The sequence below is a fragment of the Bos taurus genome, chromosome 4 (genome assembly GCF_002263795.3).
Source record: "Bos taurus isolate L1 Dominette 01449 registration number 42190680 breed Hereford chromosome 4, ARS-UCD2.0, whole genome shotgun sequence".
Lineage (NCBI taxonomy): Eukaryota > Metazoa > Chordata > Mammalia > Artiodactyla > Bovidae > Bos > Bos taurus.
The window spans coordinates 106,163,220-106,181,022 of NC_037331.1; the positions used below are offsets into that span (position 1 = coordinate 106,163,220).

The 17,803-nt window shown below is 55.1% G+C and overlaps 1 protein-coding gene across 2 annotated transcripts; it reads left to right on the forward strand.

Moving 5' to 3' along the window:
* Positions 1 to 1,231: 1,231 nt before the first annotated feature.
* On the forward strand, positions 1,232 to 17,745 carry EPHB6 (EPH receptor B6). Of its 2 annotated transcripts, none has more exons than NM_001372111.1 (17): positions 1,232 to 1,502; positions 10,577 to 10,767; positions 11,038 to 11,102; positions 11,344 to 12,097; positions 12,806 to 12,961; positions 13,238 to 13,579; positions 13,687 to 13,811; positions 14,002 to 14,164; positions 14,401 to 14,515; positions 14,752 to 14,804; positions 15,075 to 15,194; positions 15,314 to 15,561; positions 15,816 to 15,989; positions 16,497 to 16,646; positions 16,866 to 17,059; positions 17,184 to 17,339; positions 17,447 to 17,745. In NM_001372111.1, the coding sequence occupies exons 2-17, from the start codon at positions 10,668 to 10,670 to the stop codon at positions 17,553 to 17,555; spliced, it is 3,024 nt and encodes a 1,007-aa protein (NP_001359040.1). In that variant the 5' UTR covers positions 1,232 to 1,502; positions 10,577 to 10,667; the 3' UTR covers positions 17,556 to 17,745. The 2 variants fall into 2 exon arrangements, with proteins under 2 accessions (NP_001359040.1, XP_010802872.1); XM_010804570.4 differs by having other exon boundaries at positions 1,427 to 1,502; positions 10,574 to 10,767.
* Positions 17,746 to 17,803: the final 58 nt, after the last annotated feature.

Below are 17,803 nucleotides of genomic sequence, written 5' to 3' on the forward strand. Positions count from 1 at the left end.
TCTTTCACAATTTGCCTGCGTTTCTGAAGGCTCCTTGAGTACCAGTTTTGACCAGCCCATTTGCAGCTACTGCTTTAATAACGGGGTCTTGAATAAACGGGGAAGATAGGCGACTGGCGAAGGACAGGGTAATACGAAGAAGAGTTGGGGCGGGGGAGGCTAGACTACCCCTGACGCTTGTGTTCTTTGAAAGAGCCAGCAGGTGGTAGCAACACTTCGCTGGAAGACCTCGGCTCTGGCTTGTGAGGACAGGAACAATGGACCCCCCCTCCCTCCAATCCCATCCCGGGTTTGAGAGGAGGCTACCGATGGGCACGAACATTTTTTTCCTCGCGGTGCCCTCCTCGGTTCCTCAACGTTTCCAGGCACCCGCAGCGAGGACCTCCCACCGCCTCTCACTGCGTGGGGAGGCTCTCTCTAGAGAGCGGACCAGGGAGGAGGCACCCAGAGGTGCAGCGACTTGCCCCGGTCGTGTAAGCGCCTGGCAGAGACTTCAGGACCTCCCCTTCCAGAGCCAGGCTTCCCTGTCCTTGGGGGGAGGATGGAGGGAGGGAGAGTGGAGTCAGAAGCTCCAACGCCGAGCAAGACCCGGGGTCACCGGCGCCCAGAAGAAGGCTCAATCAGAGCCACTGTCAACCCTGCCTGCCGATCCAGCGCTCCCCACCCCGCGCCCGCCCCCGCACCCTCCAGATTCTCAGTTTGTCTTTCCCTCCACCCACTTTCTTCTTTTTTTCTCAGCTCACGCCCACCTTAATTCAAATCTGAGTGGGAACTAAAACAGTGGGTTTAGTTCCTAGAGTTGAAGCAGAAGAGCAGGGGAGGCGAGGGGGCGAGGGGGCCCCTGCCCTGCCCTGCCCTGGGTACCAGTCGCGTTGCTCTCCGGCAGCCGGAGCCCGCACGCCCGCCCCGGGGTCTTAACACCCAGCTCCCGGCCGCCTGCCCCAGGCCCGGCCGGTTTTCATCCTCCGCGCCCACGTCCACCAGCCGGTCGCACGGGCGGGCCCCGGGCGAGCCCCGCGCCGCCACCCCGCTCTCCCCCGCGCGCCCGGGCCGCGCACTCGTTGCCGAGGCCCGGGAGGGCGGGCTGGGCGCCCCGGAAGAGGGGAGAGGGAGGGCGGCCGGAGGGGCCGGAGAGGGGCGGGCGGGGCTGGGAGGGACGCGGAGGGGGCGGGTCGGGCTGCGCTCGCTCCAGCCGCCGCTCGGGCGCAGAGCAGCGGGCGGCGAGCCCCGCGACCCAGCGCGGCTACGACGAGCGCGACGCGGGCTCCGCACCATCCCCGGCGCCCCGCCTCCGGAGCAGCCCCTGCCGCCGGCCGCCGCCCCCCGGCCGCCTCGCAGCCCTGAGACGCTCGGCGCCGTGTGGATCCTGGCCGCCGAGACGGGTGGGGGTCCCCGCGCCCGAGCGGAGACCCGGAAGGCGCCGGGAGAGCGCCCAGAGCCGCGGCTCCAGTGCGGGGCCTCGGGGAGGGCGCAGATCTGCGGAGCCTGCGGCCGGCGCGAAGGTGAGCCTGGGGGTCGCAGGCGGCGTTGGGGGGCGGGGGCCGGCGTCCCGGGGGACAGGGATGCAGAAGTCGAGGGCCCCTCCAGACAGGGCCTCTGCAGATCCCAGGGTCCTCCTGGCGGGCGCGCTGAGTATCCCCCACCCCACGCGAGAGCGAGGTTTGTGATGGGTGCGTAACTGGCCCACCTGGCTCCCACCCCACCCCACCCCTGCCTGTGCCCAGCCGTAGTGACACCTCCATAACCCTGCTGCTGCTGTCCCCCACTGTGTTTCCGGAGACACTTGGTTGGTTCTGACATCGGGGGTCCTGAGTTAGGGGTCCTGGAGGAGGCGGCTCCCAGCCTTCTGAAGAGGCTTGCCCACCCCCTCTGACTCCGATGGCATCTCTCCAATCCTAGTGGAGCTGGGAGGAGCATGGAGGTTGAAGGGGCACCTGCCCCCAGCTCCCCGCAGCCTATCCTGCCTCCCACCGCCCTCACCACCCAGGAGCCCTGGAGTGGAGGGAAGGCTGGGTTCCTGCTCCCCAGCCCTGAACCCCAACTTGCAACCAAAGTCACTGCTCGCTGCTCCCGGACTCCACCTCCTCGCTTTACATCTGGGTGCGTGGCCCTGCCTGCCCAGCACCCGCACCCACCAATCTTGGCTGTCTGGCACCCTCTCTCCTCCCATCCCTGGGGGAGCTGGCAGGGGCCCAGCCTAGCTGATGTTGTAATGTCCCTGGCAGTGCCCAGGGAGAGAAGCGGCTGGGCCTGTTGCCAATCAGTTAACCCTGGGCCCTGCGCCCGCCTGGGCAACTTGACTCAGGCGCTAGAAAGGGGAGATGCTGGTTCGGTGGGAAAGGAGCCGTGGGACATGGGCAGTGAAGGGCAACTGCCCAAGTCATGGGTGCTGGGGTGCTCAGATTTGCCAGGTACTGTTCAGAAGGGTGGCTGGGCTTATTCAGGGCAGTGCACATTTTTGGTGCAGAAAGATCAGGGTGAGGGCTCCTATGTACCCACCTAGTGGCCTAGGGAAGAGGACTCCTTCAGAGTCTATTGGTTCACAAGGGGCGCAAGAAGATGGCCAGCACTGGCCGCTCTCATCAGAGTGTAGGGGAGCAACAGGCAGTGATGGGCTGAGTGTGGGAAGGACAGGACCACCCCTCCTTCCCCTCCCTGCTGATCACCGTCTCCAGACCTGGGCCCTGGGCCCCCAGCACACTCCTCACTAGGTGGAAAGGGGATGCTGAGGTCTGGGGGGGCTTTGAGCCTGAGGTTTCTCTTTCTCCTTGCTCCCCTTTTACCTTCCTCTCCTAGTCCAGGTGTTTCCACAGAAGCAGCTCCTGGGACAGAACACAGTTGAGACCCTGACTAGGGGCGGAGCAGGGACAGACCCAGGGTGAGAGGGTAGGGCTCATGGGTGTCTGCCACCAGTATGAGGACCACTTGGGATCTGCAGGGATGTGCTTGCTGTCACACACACACACACACACACACACACACACCTAGCACATACTCTCCTGCTCCACACCCGTCTCACCTCATATACACTCCATTACACACTCTCATACTTGAGCTCACAGGCACTGGTCCTGGCACTCATGGGCTTTCTTCCACCATCTTCCACTTACTCATCTCTCCTGTATATGTACCAATGGCCCCAACACCCTCCTTCATGCCCTTTTTCTGGGGCCACGCGTGTCCCCTAGCCCCCTGCCCCCCGCCCCGCCCCCGGCATGGTACAAGCCTGAGTGGCTCATTCTAAGTGGCTGTCTGGCTAGACCCAGACACTGCCTGCATCTTAAAATCCTCCCCCAGCTCCACAGCCAGCCAGGGAGTGGGAGGCACATTTCTCTGCATCTACGTGCTCTGGGGGACATTCTCTGGGGCTGCAGTCCTCCGGGGACCCAGCACTGTCCTTTGCTAGGTAATCCACGCATCAGCCTCTCCAGCCCCGGGCGGCAGGGGCTAGAGGCACCGGAGGAAAGCCACCTCCTCACTGTGGGCTCTAGATGTCTCTTTGAAGGCCACCGGGATCCTTTTCAAGGCGGGTGGCCGGAGCTCGGAGAGACAGCTACCGAGCCCATATCCAAGGTGGAGATTAAGGGCAAAGGCTGCAGCAGTAAGCTGAGCAAGGATTATCCTGGAATTTCCTGGGCGTTTAACAGCTGCAGAACAGGACAGAGGACAGGGCCCGTGGTCCTGAGCCCTCCCACACCGGCCCTGCGACTAACAGGTGTGCAGACCAGCTCAGCAACCGCAGAAGACACACCAGCCACTTAAAACCATTGGCTTCTTTGCCCTCGGGACCTCGTCTCACCCTGCTGGCAGGCAGGCTGCTCTGCCTCCCTGGGTTCACTGTTCATGCCCCGCGTGTGTTCTGAGCCTCTCTTTCTCTTTGAAGTTGCAGGCCTTGACATCACTGAGACATCGCTGATGTCATCAGTGCTTGGCATCACTGACAAACATGGCATTATCATGGGACAATTTCAATTTCTTGGGAGAGGAGCTTAAAGGGATAGAAGTTATTTTGCTTTTATTGTTGACATCCTTTCACTCATTCGTTCCCAGATCCTACTGCCTCTCTAGATCTGCTTTCACCAGATATCTGAAAATTTCTAGATATTTTGAAACCTAAAGGCCAAAGGCGGGGAGATAAATTGTAAAGATGTTATACTAATCGAGGTTTTATAAATATTTTCCTTTTTTGTTTAGATTCTGTGAGATTTTGCTTTAATTATCGAAATAAGATATGCTCATTGTAACAAGAAAAACAATTCAAGTATGTATAAGAGACAGTTCATAAGAGCCCCCCCCACCCCCATCCTCCATTTCTGCCTCCTACAGTAACCAGTTTTAATGGCCCGATATATCATTTGCCATACCTTCCTCCAAGTTCATTGGCCTTATATTACTTAATTTTTACAAATTTGCTTTATGAATCCAGGTGCATAAATTATATTTAAGTCAGCTTGGTTTGTTCATAAATTTTCACATTTATCATTTTAATGTGAGCACAGTTAACTTTTTAAATTCTTACAGGTTTACTCATGTATTTTTAAATCTTTCATTTTTATAGAAAACAACTCTCGTAAGCTATGATTTATAAGCTAAGACTCTACACATCTTTAATCTTTGCCAGTTTGTGAAAACAAAATACAATCCCAATGTTACGAAACTGCCGTGTTTTTTGTAAACTAAAAAAAACGTAGCAAGCTTGTGGCTATAGTGTTCCTACTGTATCCAAAAGATAGAAAATGGTATAACCAGAAAAGGAGCTGAGACAAAAAAAAGGATCTGGTCATGGAATGCAGTTTTTATCACAAGAAACTTGGTCTAATCAGTTTCATTTTCTGAACTATCATTTTACATCTACATTTCTGCTGCTCCTGCTGTTTTTATTTTTAAAGCCAGTACACATCTGAAATGTGAATGTTTTCCTGATGGAGATAAGTCTTCTGCTTTTTCAGAGGTTAGAGGATTTCTAAACCCTGACCGATTCCTCTCCTGAGCTGGAGAAGACAGAGAAATCTCAAACAGGTTGAAGGGAAGAGAATGACGGGACCTGACCTTACGGAGGCCTGTCTCCCTCTGTGTGGCAGCCCGGATGTGATCGGCTGCTCCCAGGGCACCCTCCTGGACCAAATGCTGAAAGATGTCCTAGTCCTCAGCCATTGAAGGCACCTTTGAACATCAAGTTCTAAGTCTTGCCTGTTTTGTATTCCAGGCATGTGATGGAGCTGCGTGTTCTTGTCACTTACATTTCTGCCTTTGAATCTTGTTTCAAAAGAATCTGCAGTGGCAGGAATTAGTTGACAGCAGTTTCTCCATATCTTGATAATGTTACCTCTATCCTTATTTTTATCCTTGCCATAGAGATAGACTCAGTTTCTTTTTATACATTAAAAAATAAAAGACTTGGATTTATCTGGTTGGTTGGATACATAAGAGCCGACCTAACTTCCTAGTCTCACTCAGCAACAATTTTTTTCTGAAGAAACTTATTTATAACCATCCGTCTTCTGGATCCGAATCTAACCGAGGTCCTCATCAAACAGCAAAAGTACACTTCTGGGTACTTGAAAGTCCTCAACCATTTCTTTTTAATGAATACCTTTGTTCTTTGTAACATTTCAAAAAATTACTTGCGGCAATCTACATGTGATGTCTCTACTTCATTGTTTTGTTTTGTTTTTTTTTTTCCTGATTCCTCTTGACATTAGCAACTGAGTGGCTTTAGCTTGTTTTATAATTGCTTCTGTTCTTTTCTGGATCTTCTGGAGAGAGGCCAGCTTCATGTTGTCATCTAGATGCATACTAAAGCTATGTAGACACCCTATTGTAGCCACAAGCCATTTACTTGTATTGTGGGTCATCAAAGCAAATGCTTGGCCATTCATCTTCTAGTATGTTCCATGTTTCACAGCTGATGTGATTGGCAGTGTGCATCTTTTTCTCTCATGTTTCGCTGTCTCTCCAAAAATTCCCTGGGACATATCCAAAGTGTTCATTATTCCTTCTCCATGATTATTTGTCTAGCTATAAGTTTAAGAAGGCACACTGCTTATAGTTTCTTCTTTGTACAGACTCCAGATTCTATCCGTGTTCTGACTGAAAGAGGCTATTTTAAAGAATATCTGCTGGCCGAATGGTATAATAGCCTTCACTGTTTAAAGATGTCTTGCTGGCATTTTCAGTTCTTGATAACAGCTTTCCTAAAGACTCTGTGACAGAGAGTGGGACAGAATCTGGTCTGCTCTACTGTGTGAAGCATGTCTTCAAATTAAGCCATTAAGATTGGGGGTGGGGTGGTGGTATACCCACAACATGAATTAAATTACTTTAGGACATTTCTTAAGCAGGCATTGTGTTTTTTAAATTCTTTTTTTGTGTGTGTGTGCAAAATTGTCAGTTATTAGTTTTATGTTTGGATTGTGTAAGAGGACTGAAATACGGAAACTATCATTAAACAGCCATTGTTGATGGGACCATGCTTTTTACTTTACCATCTCCTGGTTCTTCTTTGAAACATTAATATAATCTGTGAATGATTTTTGTAGCATTTGGGACAGTATTGGCAAAGAACTTCTGCTTCTTAGTAATAATTTGCTGCTACTGCTGCTAAGTCACTTCAGTCGTGTCTGACTCTGTGCAACCCCATAGATGGCAGCCCACCAGGCTCCCCCGTCCCTGGGATTCTCCAGGCAAGACCACTGGAGTGGGTTGCCATTTCCTTCTCCAATGCAGGAAAGTGAAAAGGGAAAGGGAAGTCGCTCAGTCGTGTCCGACTCTTCGAGACTCCATGGACTGCAACCCACCAGGCTCCTCCATCCATGGGATTCTCCAGGCAAGAGTACTGGAGTAGGGTGCCATTGCCTTCTCCCATATGGAAATGATTCTTCCCCACCCCCACCCCAGCTTTAAAAAAGTGAAGTCACTCAGTCGTGTCTGACTCTTTGCGACCCCATGGACTGTAGCCCACCAGGCTTCTCCATCCATGGAATTTTCTAGGCAAGAGTACTGGAGTGGGTTGCCATTTCCTTCTCCAGGGGATCTTTCTGACCCAGGGATCAAACCCGGGTCTCCTGCATTGCAGGCAGACACTTTACCATCTGAGCCATACTGAGATACAATTGACATATAATATTGTGTAAGTTCAAGGTATACAAGGTGGAAATTTCCAGATGCTCCTTACTTGTTTCCATATGCCATAAACTGAACTCTTCATTTCTCATATGGTGTTCTAGAGGCCTGAAAGGTAAATTTTAGTGGCCACTTGGCAGACATCCACTCATGTCAGGCCATGCAGATGCACAAATGGTGTCTTTTCATGAAAATCACCTGGAGATAACACTGAAGGCTTCAGCCTAGGCATACCCAGCATTAACTGAAAAAAAATGAGACTGGTAAGAATCAAATCATGATTTTCACCTTTGTCAAAGTAAAATGTCGTTTAGTAGTTTGGTCTCAGTTTCGTTGTGAAATGTGTAATTTTTTTGGTTCCAACTTCCAATTGGCTTTTATTTTTGCTTTCAATCTTTTCAGTCTTTTGAGCAACATGCCTCTTGCTTTCTTCTCAAGAGAAATCAATGGCCTCTACTTCTCTTGTCCATGCAACTCACAGGCTTTTGAGACTCAGTCATAGGGAGAGAGAGAGCTCGTCTTAGACCAGCTGACCTTAGACCAACGAGCAAAGAAAGGTTTGAGCCCGTTTTCCTTCACCGTGACCCTGGAGGCAGCCACGACTCTTAGTCCTGTGTTTGTGAGCTGCAGTGTTGTGCTTCTAAAGGCTGGAGAATGTTTTATATAAAAACATAGCTTATCACATAGTCCTGACAAACCATTTTGAGGGCATGAACACTATTTTGATTCATTTTACTGAATAGTTATTATTTTTAGGTAATAATTGGAGAAGGAAATGGCAACCCACTCCAGTGTTCTTGCCTGGAGAATACCAGGGACAGGGGAGCCTGGTTGGCTGCTGTCTATGGGGTCGCACAGAGTCAGACACGACTGAAGCGACTTAGCAGCAGCAGCAGCAGCAGGGCTTCCCTGGTGGCTCAGATGGTAAAGAATCTCTGTGCAATATGGGAGACCAGGGTTCAATCTTTGGGTCAGGGAAGATGCCTTGGAGAAGGGAATGGCAACCTACTCCAGTATTCTTGCCTGGAGAATTCCACGGGCAGAGGAGCCTGGCAGGCTATAGTCTATGGGGTGGCAAAGAGTCGGACTCAATTGAGCAACTAACACTTCCACTTTTCATTCAACAGTTATTATTTACAGATTTGAAATTTTGAAGATTTCACTGAAAAATAATATGCATGCAAGATTTGTATCATTAATAGTTTTATCTTAATTAATCAATTTATTTATGGCCATTTCCTTTGGCATGTGGGATCTTAGTTCCCCCACCAGGGATCAAACTCACACCCCCTGAATTGGGACCAAGGAGTCTTAAGCACTGGACCTCCAGGGACGTCCCAAGATTTTAAACTGTAAAAACTAAAGCTTTATATAGCAACTTCCCTATCTATTTTACATATGGTAATGTGTATGCTTCAGTGCTTCCTCCCACCGTCTCCTTACCCCTGTGTGTCCAAAGTCTGTTCTCTATGTCTGCATCTCTATTCCTGCCCTGCAAACAGGTTCATCAGTATCATTTTTTGACATGGTACTCTGTGTCAAGCTAGAAGGGTGGGATGGGGTGGTTTCTAGAGGGAGAGTACATGTGTATACTTATGGCTGATTCATTCAGGCAGAAATCAACACAATATTGTAAAGGAATTATCCTCCAATTAAAAATAAATTTCTAAAAACTGAAGAAGGACAAGAAAAAAAAATAAAGAGGATATGAGAGTAAATGCTTCTTGCATTATTCCTCATGCTTTCCCTCTCCCTTTCTTCCCAGCTTTTGTCTGCCTTTCTTTAAGATCCTTACATACATGTGTGTATGCTAAGTCACTTCAGTCATGTCTAACTCTTTGCAACCCCATGGACCATAGCCCACTTGCCTTCCCTGTCCATTGGATTCTCTAGGCAAGACTACTGGAGTGGGTTGCCATGCCCTCCTCCAGGGGATCTTCCCAACCCAGGGACTGAACCTGCATCTCCTATATTAGCAGATGGGTTCTTTACCACTTGTGCCATCTGGGAAACCCCTTTACAAACCTACGTATTATATATGTAAGGCCTTCTTAGGTTACCAATCAGGCGCATACTGTATATGACTCTGCAATGGACTATGTACTTTCACTTGGACATTATTTCCATATCAATACATAAACACTAGCCCTTATTCTTTCTGGAGGCTGTGCCATAATTTTTTTAGTCATCTTTCTATTGATGAACAGTTACTTTGCTGTATTTTCCCTTACCAACAATGATGCAATAAATATTCTTGTTCGAACATCTGTGCAAAGGAATCCAGGTATATATACCTGAAGGACAAATTCTTAGACGTGAACCTGCTAGATAGACATCACCAATGGTCCTTCTAAGAGTATACACCAACTCAAGCCCACAAGAGTATACACCAACTCGAACCCACAGCGAATACAAGAGAGCCAGTTTCTCACACCACCTCCTACTCAGGCATTGTTAATTTCATAGAACAAATGACATGCCTCCCTTTCATTGTGAGTAAGCTAGGGAGCATCTTTATATACATATAAGGGCATGCATTTATTTTTCTGTAAGCCAGAGAAAAAACATACCGCTTGGAGAGAGAGGACCTAAATAGCTCTGTCCCTTCTTCATCCTGGCTGCTTTAACAGGCAGAATCTTTCTGCCTTTGTTCATTTTCGTGTCTGCTCTTGCACCCTCCCTCACTTCATACCCACAGCTCTCCTTCTGCTGTCCCTCTCGCTTCACTGCCTCTCTGAAATGTCCTAGAGTGTCCAAGTCTGATGGGGGTTGGGAAGTGTTGGGGAGAGGGGACCGTGTGTCCCCCCAGGGAAGGAGTAGCTTGTAACTCCCCTGCTTTTAATGAGAAGCATCTTCTGACTTTCTATACAGGGCAGCCTTAGGAGGAAGAGAGGAGAATAAATGAAGAGAAAGAACTTGAATAGCTCCTTCCAGAAGAAAAGGGGTACAACTGGCTCAGAGCTACCCTGTGCTCTAAGTTCTTTTGTTGTCTAGCTCAGTCATGTCCAACTCTTTTGCAACCCCATGGACTGTAGCCCACCAGGCTCCTCTGTCCATGGAGATTTCCTAGGCAAGAATACTGGTGTGGGTTGCCATTTCCTTCTCCGGGGGATCTTGCTGACCCAGGAATCAAACCCGCGTCTCCTGCCTTGCAGGCAGATTCTTTATCACTGTGCCACCTGGATCAGGGAGGGCCATGAGCAACAGATGCTCAGAGATGGGTCACCTGCACAGTGTAGGAGGTAGACCGACTGGGCACGTGGTCCCCCAAAATGGTGGACTCGACACAGGTCAGGAGAGATTCGGCTTCCTGTTGGCCCCACCCATGGTTGGTGCTGGGGCACTTTGATAGCTTCAGGGGGAGACCCAGGGCCAGGTTTTGGAGGCTGTACCAACTGTGAAGCAATGTGGTTACTTCTCACTGGCCTCTTCTTTCCTTTGTATCTGGAAGCAGGCTTGGCTGCAGACTCCAGCCTTGCAAAGCAGCAGCCCCACTTGGGAGCAGGGTGGTGGCAGGGCCATGGTGGGAGCCCTGAAGATGCCTCATGGCTGCTGAGGGGGCTGCCCCATCAGGGAGCAGAGCGGCGGGCATGGTCGGCAGCCTGTGGGTTCTAGCCCTGGTGTCCTCAGTCCTGGCTCTGGAAGGTAAGCCGGGAGGGGAGACGGAAGAAGTCCACCTGCCAGTAGAGACCCAGCACATGTGGGAAGTAGGAAAGATTCAGAAAAGAGTGAGACATCAAGAGAGGAAAAGGGATGGGGAAAGTTTCAGAGAAGGGCTCCCAGGAGACAATCAGGCTCCTGTTGGTCAGTTAAATGAATCTGGGAGGAAAATTCTCTTCCCAGTGGGGCTGGGGTGGGCTTAGCCCTGCCAGCTGAAGGCCTGGCCGCTGAGTATCCCTTCTTGTCTCTGGGCAGAGGTGTTGCTGGACACCACTGGAGAGACATCTGAGATTGGCTGGCTCACCTACCCACCAGGTGGGGTGAGTATCACTCTTGCATTCTGAGCCGGCGCCCCTCCCAATGCTCCAATCAGAAGCTCCGTGATTCTGGGGAGGAAACCCTCAGTGGAGATGGCTGGGTTAAGAGGTCTGCCCTCCAGAGGAAGAGGACTTTTAGGCATCCTCAGTGGCTTTGCATGTGCTTAATTCTAAGATGGGCTGGAAGGGATATGCCCCGCCTCCCTGCCCCCTACGGACCCACCTCTGTGGTTCTTCCCTGCAGTGGGATGAAGTGAGCGTTCTGGACGACCAGCGACGCCTGACTCGGACCTTCGAGGCATGCCACGTGGCCGGGGCCGCTCCAGGCCTGGGGCAGGACAACTGGCTGCAGACACACTTTGTGGAGCGGCGAGGGGCCCAGCGGGCGCACATCCGACTGCACTTCTCGGTGCGGGCCTGCTCCAGCCTGGGCGTGGCGGGGGGCACCTGCCGGGAGACCTTCACGCTTTACTACCGCCAGGCCGAGGAGCCCGACGGCCCCGACAGCATCTCCTCCTGGCACCTCAAACGCTGGACCAAGGTGGACACGATCGCGGCGGATGAGAGTTTTCCTGCCTCCTCGGCCTGGGCGGTGGGCCCCCCGCGGGCCGGGCAGAGAGCGGGGCTGCAGCTGAACGTCAAGGAGCGGAGCTTCGGGCCCTTAACCCAGCGCGGCTTCTACGTGGCTTTCCAGGACACGGGGGCCTGCCTGGCCCTCGTGGCGGTCAAGCTCTTCTCCTATGCCTGCCCCTCTGTGCTCCGCGCCTTCGCCTCCTTTCCTGAGACGCAGGCCAGTGGGGCCGGGGGCGCCTCCCTGGTGGCGGCCGTGGGCACCTGTGTGGCACACGCGGAGCCGGAGGAGGATGGAGCAGGGGGCCAGGCAGCGGGCAGCTCCCCCAGGCTGCACTGCAACGGGGAGGGCAAGTGGATGGTTGCCGTCGGGGGCTGCCGCTGCCAGCCAGGGCACCAGCCTGCGCGGGGAGACAAGGCCTGCCAAGGTGAGACCCCACTCCCTTGTACTTGAGATCACTCCTGAACGGGTCCACACTTCATTTTGTACCCCCCCCCCCCCGCACCCCACACACACAAAGGTCAACAATAAGCTGTTTTAGGAAAGGACCCTTGTTTTCTCCGGATTTATTTCCTAAAGCACCCAGGCTTGCTTTCGTCCACTCATCTGAAACTTCTGGAACATTCTGGAGAATTCCACAGCGCTTGCTGGGGCTCCCAGGGCTACAGGCCTCTGAAGGGATGGCGATGAAAGGCATTGAAGTCCTGGGCTGTGGTGGGATGGGGCCCTTTGTCTGTATTTGCTGTCTAGCTAGGGATGGATCATCCCATGGCCAGGATCCTCCTGGGAGGCATTGGGTACAACTGAACAGGGTGATTCTGCTGTAAGTGCAGGCTGCAGGCGGCCTCTGCAGACGGAGGTTATGAAGGCAGGCCACGCTCTGCCTCTAGTGCCTGGCCTGCTGCAGCCCCCACCACACAGGGCTTTTTCCATCAATGGAAATGTAATTCTGCCCCCAGAAAAATGGCAGAAGTCGTGTCAGGGTCTGCCCGAAGGAGGCAGAGAGGGAGGAGAGGGGTGAGGAGGAGAGGCAGATCTCGGGAGGAACCCCAGGCCTGGGGGAATGGCAGTGCCAGTGTTGGGGGGGCTCAGGATGGAGAGTGGACCTGAGGCCACTCCCTCCTCTGCCCCTTAGCCTGCCCTCGGGGGTCCTACAAAGCCTTGGCTGGGAATGCCCCCTGCTCACCATGCCCTGCCCGCAGCCACGCCCTGGCCCCTGCGGCCCCTGTGTGCCCCTGCCTGGAGGGCTTCTTCCGGGCCAGTTCAGACCCCCCAGAGGCTCCCTGCACTGGTGAGTTCCCAACCCACCCCAGGGATGGAATCGGGATGCAGTGGGGCCAGGAGAGGGTGAGCCTGAGGGCAGTGGGGTGGCTAGTTGGCATTTGCAGTGACTTTTTCCTCCTCTGTCCTTGCTTTCCTTCCCCACCACTTTTCCCTGCTGCTCCCCTCCCGGCCCATCTTGGTTCCTCCCTCCACTGTCTCCTTCCTTTTTATTTTCCCCATCACCTCCACCCCACAACTCCCTACTCCCTGGCCCTTGTCCGCCTCATGCGCGCGGTCTCCCCAGGCCCACCGTCAGCCCCCCAGGAGCTGTGGTTCGAGGTGCAGGGCTCCGCCCTCATGCTGCACTGGCGCCTGCCTCGGGAGCTTGGGGGCCGCGGGGACCTGCTTTTCAACGTGGTGTGCAAGGAGTGCGGAGGGGCCGGGGGCCAGGGCCCTTGTCGCCGCTGTAGGGACGAGGTGCATTTCGACCCCCGCCAGAGGGGCTTGACCGAGAGCCGCGTGCTCATCGGGGGGCTGCGGCCACACGTACCCTACATCCTGGAGGTGCAAGCTGTCAACGGGGTGTCGGAGCTCAGCCCTGACCCTCCCCAGGCTGCAGCCATCAATGTAAGCACCAGCCACGCAGGTGAGCCTCAGCCACCCCAAGCTTCCAGTCTCCTCCTTAGAATGCCCCCGTGCCCCACTCCTGCTCTCCAGCCCGTGGAAACCCCACTAATGTCACCCCCACGCCAGTTCCCTCCGCAGTCCCTGCCGTGCACCAGGTGAGTCGTGCCTCCAACAGCATCACTGTGTCCTGGCCACAGCCTGACCAGACCAACGGAAACATCCTGGACTATCAGCTCCGCTACTATGACCAGGTAGGGAGCAGAGGGCACCCCTGGTGGGGCTGGTGGGAGGTTCCAGGGGCCCCACAGTGGGGCGAGAGGTGGGGGGACCGGAGGGGTGCCTCAGGACCCTGCAGCAGGGGAGTGAGGAATGTGGGAGGCAGGCAGGGGGGACCAGTACCCCACGGCCGGCAGGGAGTGAGTGGCTGTCGCCCCTCTCCAGGCAGAAGATGAATCCCACTCCTTCACCCTGACCAGCGAGACCAACACAGCCACCGTGACCAAGCTGAGTCCCGGCCACATCTACGGCTTCCAGGTGCGGGCGCGGACAGCTGCGGGCCACGGCCCCTATGGGGGCAAGGTCTACTTCCAGACGCTGCCTCAAGGTGAGGGGAGGCCTGGGTGGGGTGGGGGCAGCCCGAAGGGATGGTGAGGAAGGGCTTGGGGCCCATCCAGACCTTGAACCTTCACCCCGACCCTCCAGACCAGGAGAGTATCTGCCCCTTGATCTTCAGTTCCATGGTGGGGTGGGGGACGGTGCAGGTAGGTGGTTGCATGAGGGAAGGATGCTCCGGCATGTGAGATCTTACTCACCTGTGCCCCTGGGCGGCTGGTTCTCCAGGTGAGCTGTCCGCTCAACTTCCTGAGAGGCTTTCCTTGGTGGTTGGGTCCATCCTGGGGGCGCTGGCCTTCCTTCTGCTGGCGGCCATCACCGTGCTGGCTCTCGTCTTCCAGAGGTGAGCCCCTCCCCGCCATGGCCAGGTACCATTCCCTCCACACGGCCCCAAGTCCTGACAGCCCTGGAGTTCCCCAGGGAAACCCCCACCAGCATCCTCTACCCACAGCAGCCCCCGGCCCCTGGGTCTGGCTGTCTCCCACCCCCGAGCCCTGGCAGGACCTTGGCCTCTGCGGGGTAGACTGGGGAGGGGACAGATGGGAGTGTGACTGCAGGACTGTGGTTTTTGTCCCCCAGGAAGCGGCGTGGAACCGGCTACATGGAACAACTGCAGCAGTACAGCAGCCCAGGTTGGGGTGGGGCCGGGAAGTGGGGGGCGGGGGAGTTGGAATCAGAACGGCCTGAGAAGGAAGGATGAAGACCCCAGAAGTGGGGCAGGAGGGGGCGGAGGAATGGGGCAGTGAGTCTGGGACAGCTGAGAACTGTCCAGGGGTACCCCCAGGCAGGGCCCGGCCCCCCGGTTTGCGGGCAGCTCCTTGGCACTGTCTTTGGAAGTGAGAGAGCAAGCCTGGGGTGTGTGAACACGTCCCCTCTTCATGGACCACCCCCTATGCCTACAGGGCTCGGGGTGAAGTACTACATCGATCCCTCCACCTACGAGGACCCCTGTCAGGCCATCCGAGAATTTGCCCGGGAGGTCGACCCCACGTACATCAAGATTGAGGAGGTCATTGGGGCAGGTACCGCATGGGGGCAGAGGAGGGCATGGAAGGGGGTCCCAGGAGGGTCCCTTCTGAACAGGGTAGGACACCTCGAGTCCTTCCTGGGGATCCCCCTCAGCCTGCACCTGCTCCCGCAGGGTCCTTCGGGGAGGTGCGCCGGGGCCGTCTGCAGCCCCGGGGACGGCGGGAGCAGGCCGTGGCCATCCAGGCCCTGTGGACCGGAGGTGCTGAGAGTTTGCAGATGGCCTTTCTTGGTCAGGCTGCCATGCTGGGCCAGTTTCAGCACCCCAACATCTTGCGGCTGGAAGGTGTGGTCACCAGGAGTCGGCCCTTCATGGTGCTGACGGAACTCATGGAGCTGGGCCCCCTGGACAGCTTCTTGAGGGTCAGTCAGGCTGGTGGTGAGGCGGTGCTGGCGAGGGGAGGCTTGGGCCGGGAAAGTGGGCAGTTCTTAGCTGTCCGGGACCCACAGCCCCATCCCTCAGCTCCCTCCTGCCCCTGCCTCTGGGGTCTTCAGCCTTCATTCTCAGGCCATTCTGATTCCAAATGGCCCTTGCCCTTGGGTGCCAGTGTGTCTGTGTGATGTGTCTAGGTACCCCCCTGCTTTTGCTGACCTCTGTCCCCCCCACCGTCCCCTAGCAGCGGGAGGGCCAGTTCAGCAGCCTGCAGTTGGTGGCCATGCAGCGGGGTGTGGCCGCTGCTATGCAGTACCTATCCAGCTTCGGCTTCGTGCACCGCGCACTCTCTGCCCACAGCGTGCTGGTGAACAGCCACCTGGAGTGCAAAGTGGCTCGTCTCGGCCGCAGTCCTCAGGTGAGAGCACAGCCTCGGGGGCCCGGCCTCTCAGGGGCGGGGGAGGGGGTTGCCGGAGGACAAGCTGGGACCAAGGGCGGTGGGTGCCTCAGGTGGCAGACCTTAGAGTCTGAAGGGGCGGAGCTCACCTGGGTGGTGGAGCGAACCCCGGGCGAAGGGGCACAGCGGGACGTCAGGAATGGACTAAGGACACTGAGGGAGAGAGGGGAGTCCTCCTAGGACCACCTCCTGCCCTTCCCTAATGCTGACCAGTGTCAGAATCCCTGGGTACCAATCCACACACCACCTTCAAGCTCTGTGACTTTGCACAAGTTTGTATTTCTCTACGTCTCAGCCTCTGTACCTGCAAAATGGAGACAATGCCGTCCGTGATACAGGGTCATTACAGGATTAAACGAGATGCTTGCTGTGAAACCCTTGATGCACATCTGAGCACTTAGTAGTTGATCAGTAACTAGGACCATGGCTCTGATTATTGCTATTGTTACTTTCAACCCTACCCCTCAGGGCCCAAGTTGTCTGCTTCGCTGGGCGGCCCCAGAGGTCATCACACACGGGAAACATACAACATCCAGTGATGTCTGGAGCTTCGGGATAGTGATGTGGGAAGTGATGAGCTATGGAGAGCGGCCCTACTGGGACATGAGTGACCAGGAGGTGAGCTCATGACCTGGACAGTGATGATTCCCCACCCCTGTCCGTCCAACCCACCAGCCTCACAGACTCAAACATTCGAAGCCCTCCATCCTGGAATACATTCACGTTCTAAGATCTCATGGGTCTCATAGTTCCTTTCCAACCTCATGCTTACCTAACGATACATTCCTTTCCACTAGCAATGGCCTCTAAGCACCATCTTCTTCCTCTAATCCCCAGGTGCTAAATGCAATCGAGCAGGAATTCCGGCTGCCCCCGCCTCCAGGCTGTCCACCTGGACTGCACCTGCTTATGCTGGACACTTGGCAGAAGGATCGTACCCAGCGACCTCACTTTGACCAGCTGGTGGCTGCATTTGACAAGATGATCCGCAAGCCAGACACTCTGCAGGCTGGCGGGAGCCCCGGGGACAGGTCTGGAGCTTTGGCGTTAGAGCCCGGGAGAGCCAGGGAGGGTTGATGCAGACCCACAAAGGAAACTGAGGAGAGGGGACAAGGATGAAGAGGAGACTTTGACCTGCCTGCCCCGCCCTCCCAGACCTTCCCAGGCCCTGCTGAATCCTGTAGCCCTGGACTTTCCGTCTCTGGACTCCCCTCAGGCCTGGCTCTCGGCCATCGGCCTGGAGTGCTACCAGGACAACTTCTCCCAGTCTGGCCTCTGCACCTTCGGTGATGTGGCTCAGCTCAGCCTGGAGTAAGCCGGGAGGGTCTGGGAGGGGAGCCTTGGCCCAGGGCCAGGGGTGGGGCCTGGGGTCTTGGAGACACGGGCCCCGATTTTTTTTCCCTTCTGTCCCCCTCTAGAGACCTGCCCGCCCTGGGGGTCACCCTGGCTGGCCACCAGAAGAAGCTGTTACACCACATTCAGCTCCTGCAGCAGCACTTGAGGCCGCCGGGCCCCGTGGAGGTCTGAGGTCTGGGCGGGAAGCTACGACGTGAGGATGCCTGTAACCAAGTCCTGGATGAGGGTCCCAGGGGGGCCAAGGGAGATGTGAGCCCGGCTCCACGCCCACCAGCCACACACTAAACCCAACCCTTGGGGCACCGCCCTGCCGGGTCTTATACTGCCCTCCCCACATTAAAGGGAAAGAAGGGATTTTGCACATCGGAGTGGTGGTGAGGCCCTGTGGTCTGAATGGAAGGGGTGGGAGACCCCACCAC

Coding starts and splice junctions, on each gene's coding strand:
- EPHB6 (NM_001372111.1), top strand. CDS start 10,668: ATGGCTGCTGAGGGGGCTGCCCCATCAGGGAGCAGAGCGGCGGGCATG. Junction 13,580..13,686: donor TGTAAGCACCAGCCACGCAG/GTGAGCCTCAGC, acceptor CCCCCACGCCAG/TTCCCTCCGCAGTCCCTGCC. Junction 15,990..16,496: donor GTCTCGGCCGCAGTCCTCAG/GTGAGAGCACAG, acceptor CCTACCCCTCAG/GGCCCAAGTTGTCTGCTTCG.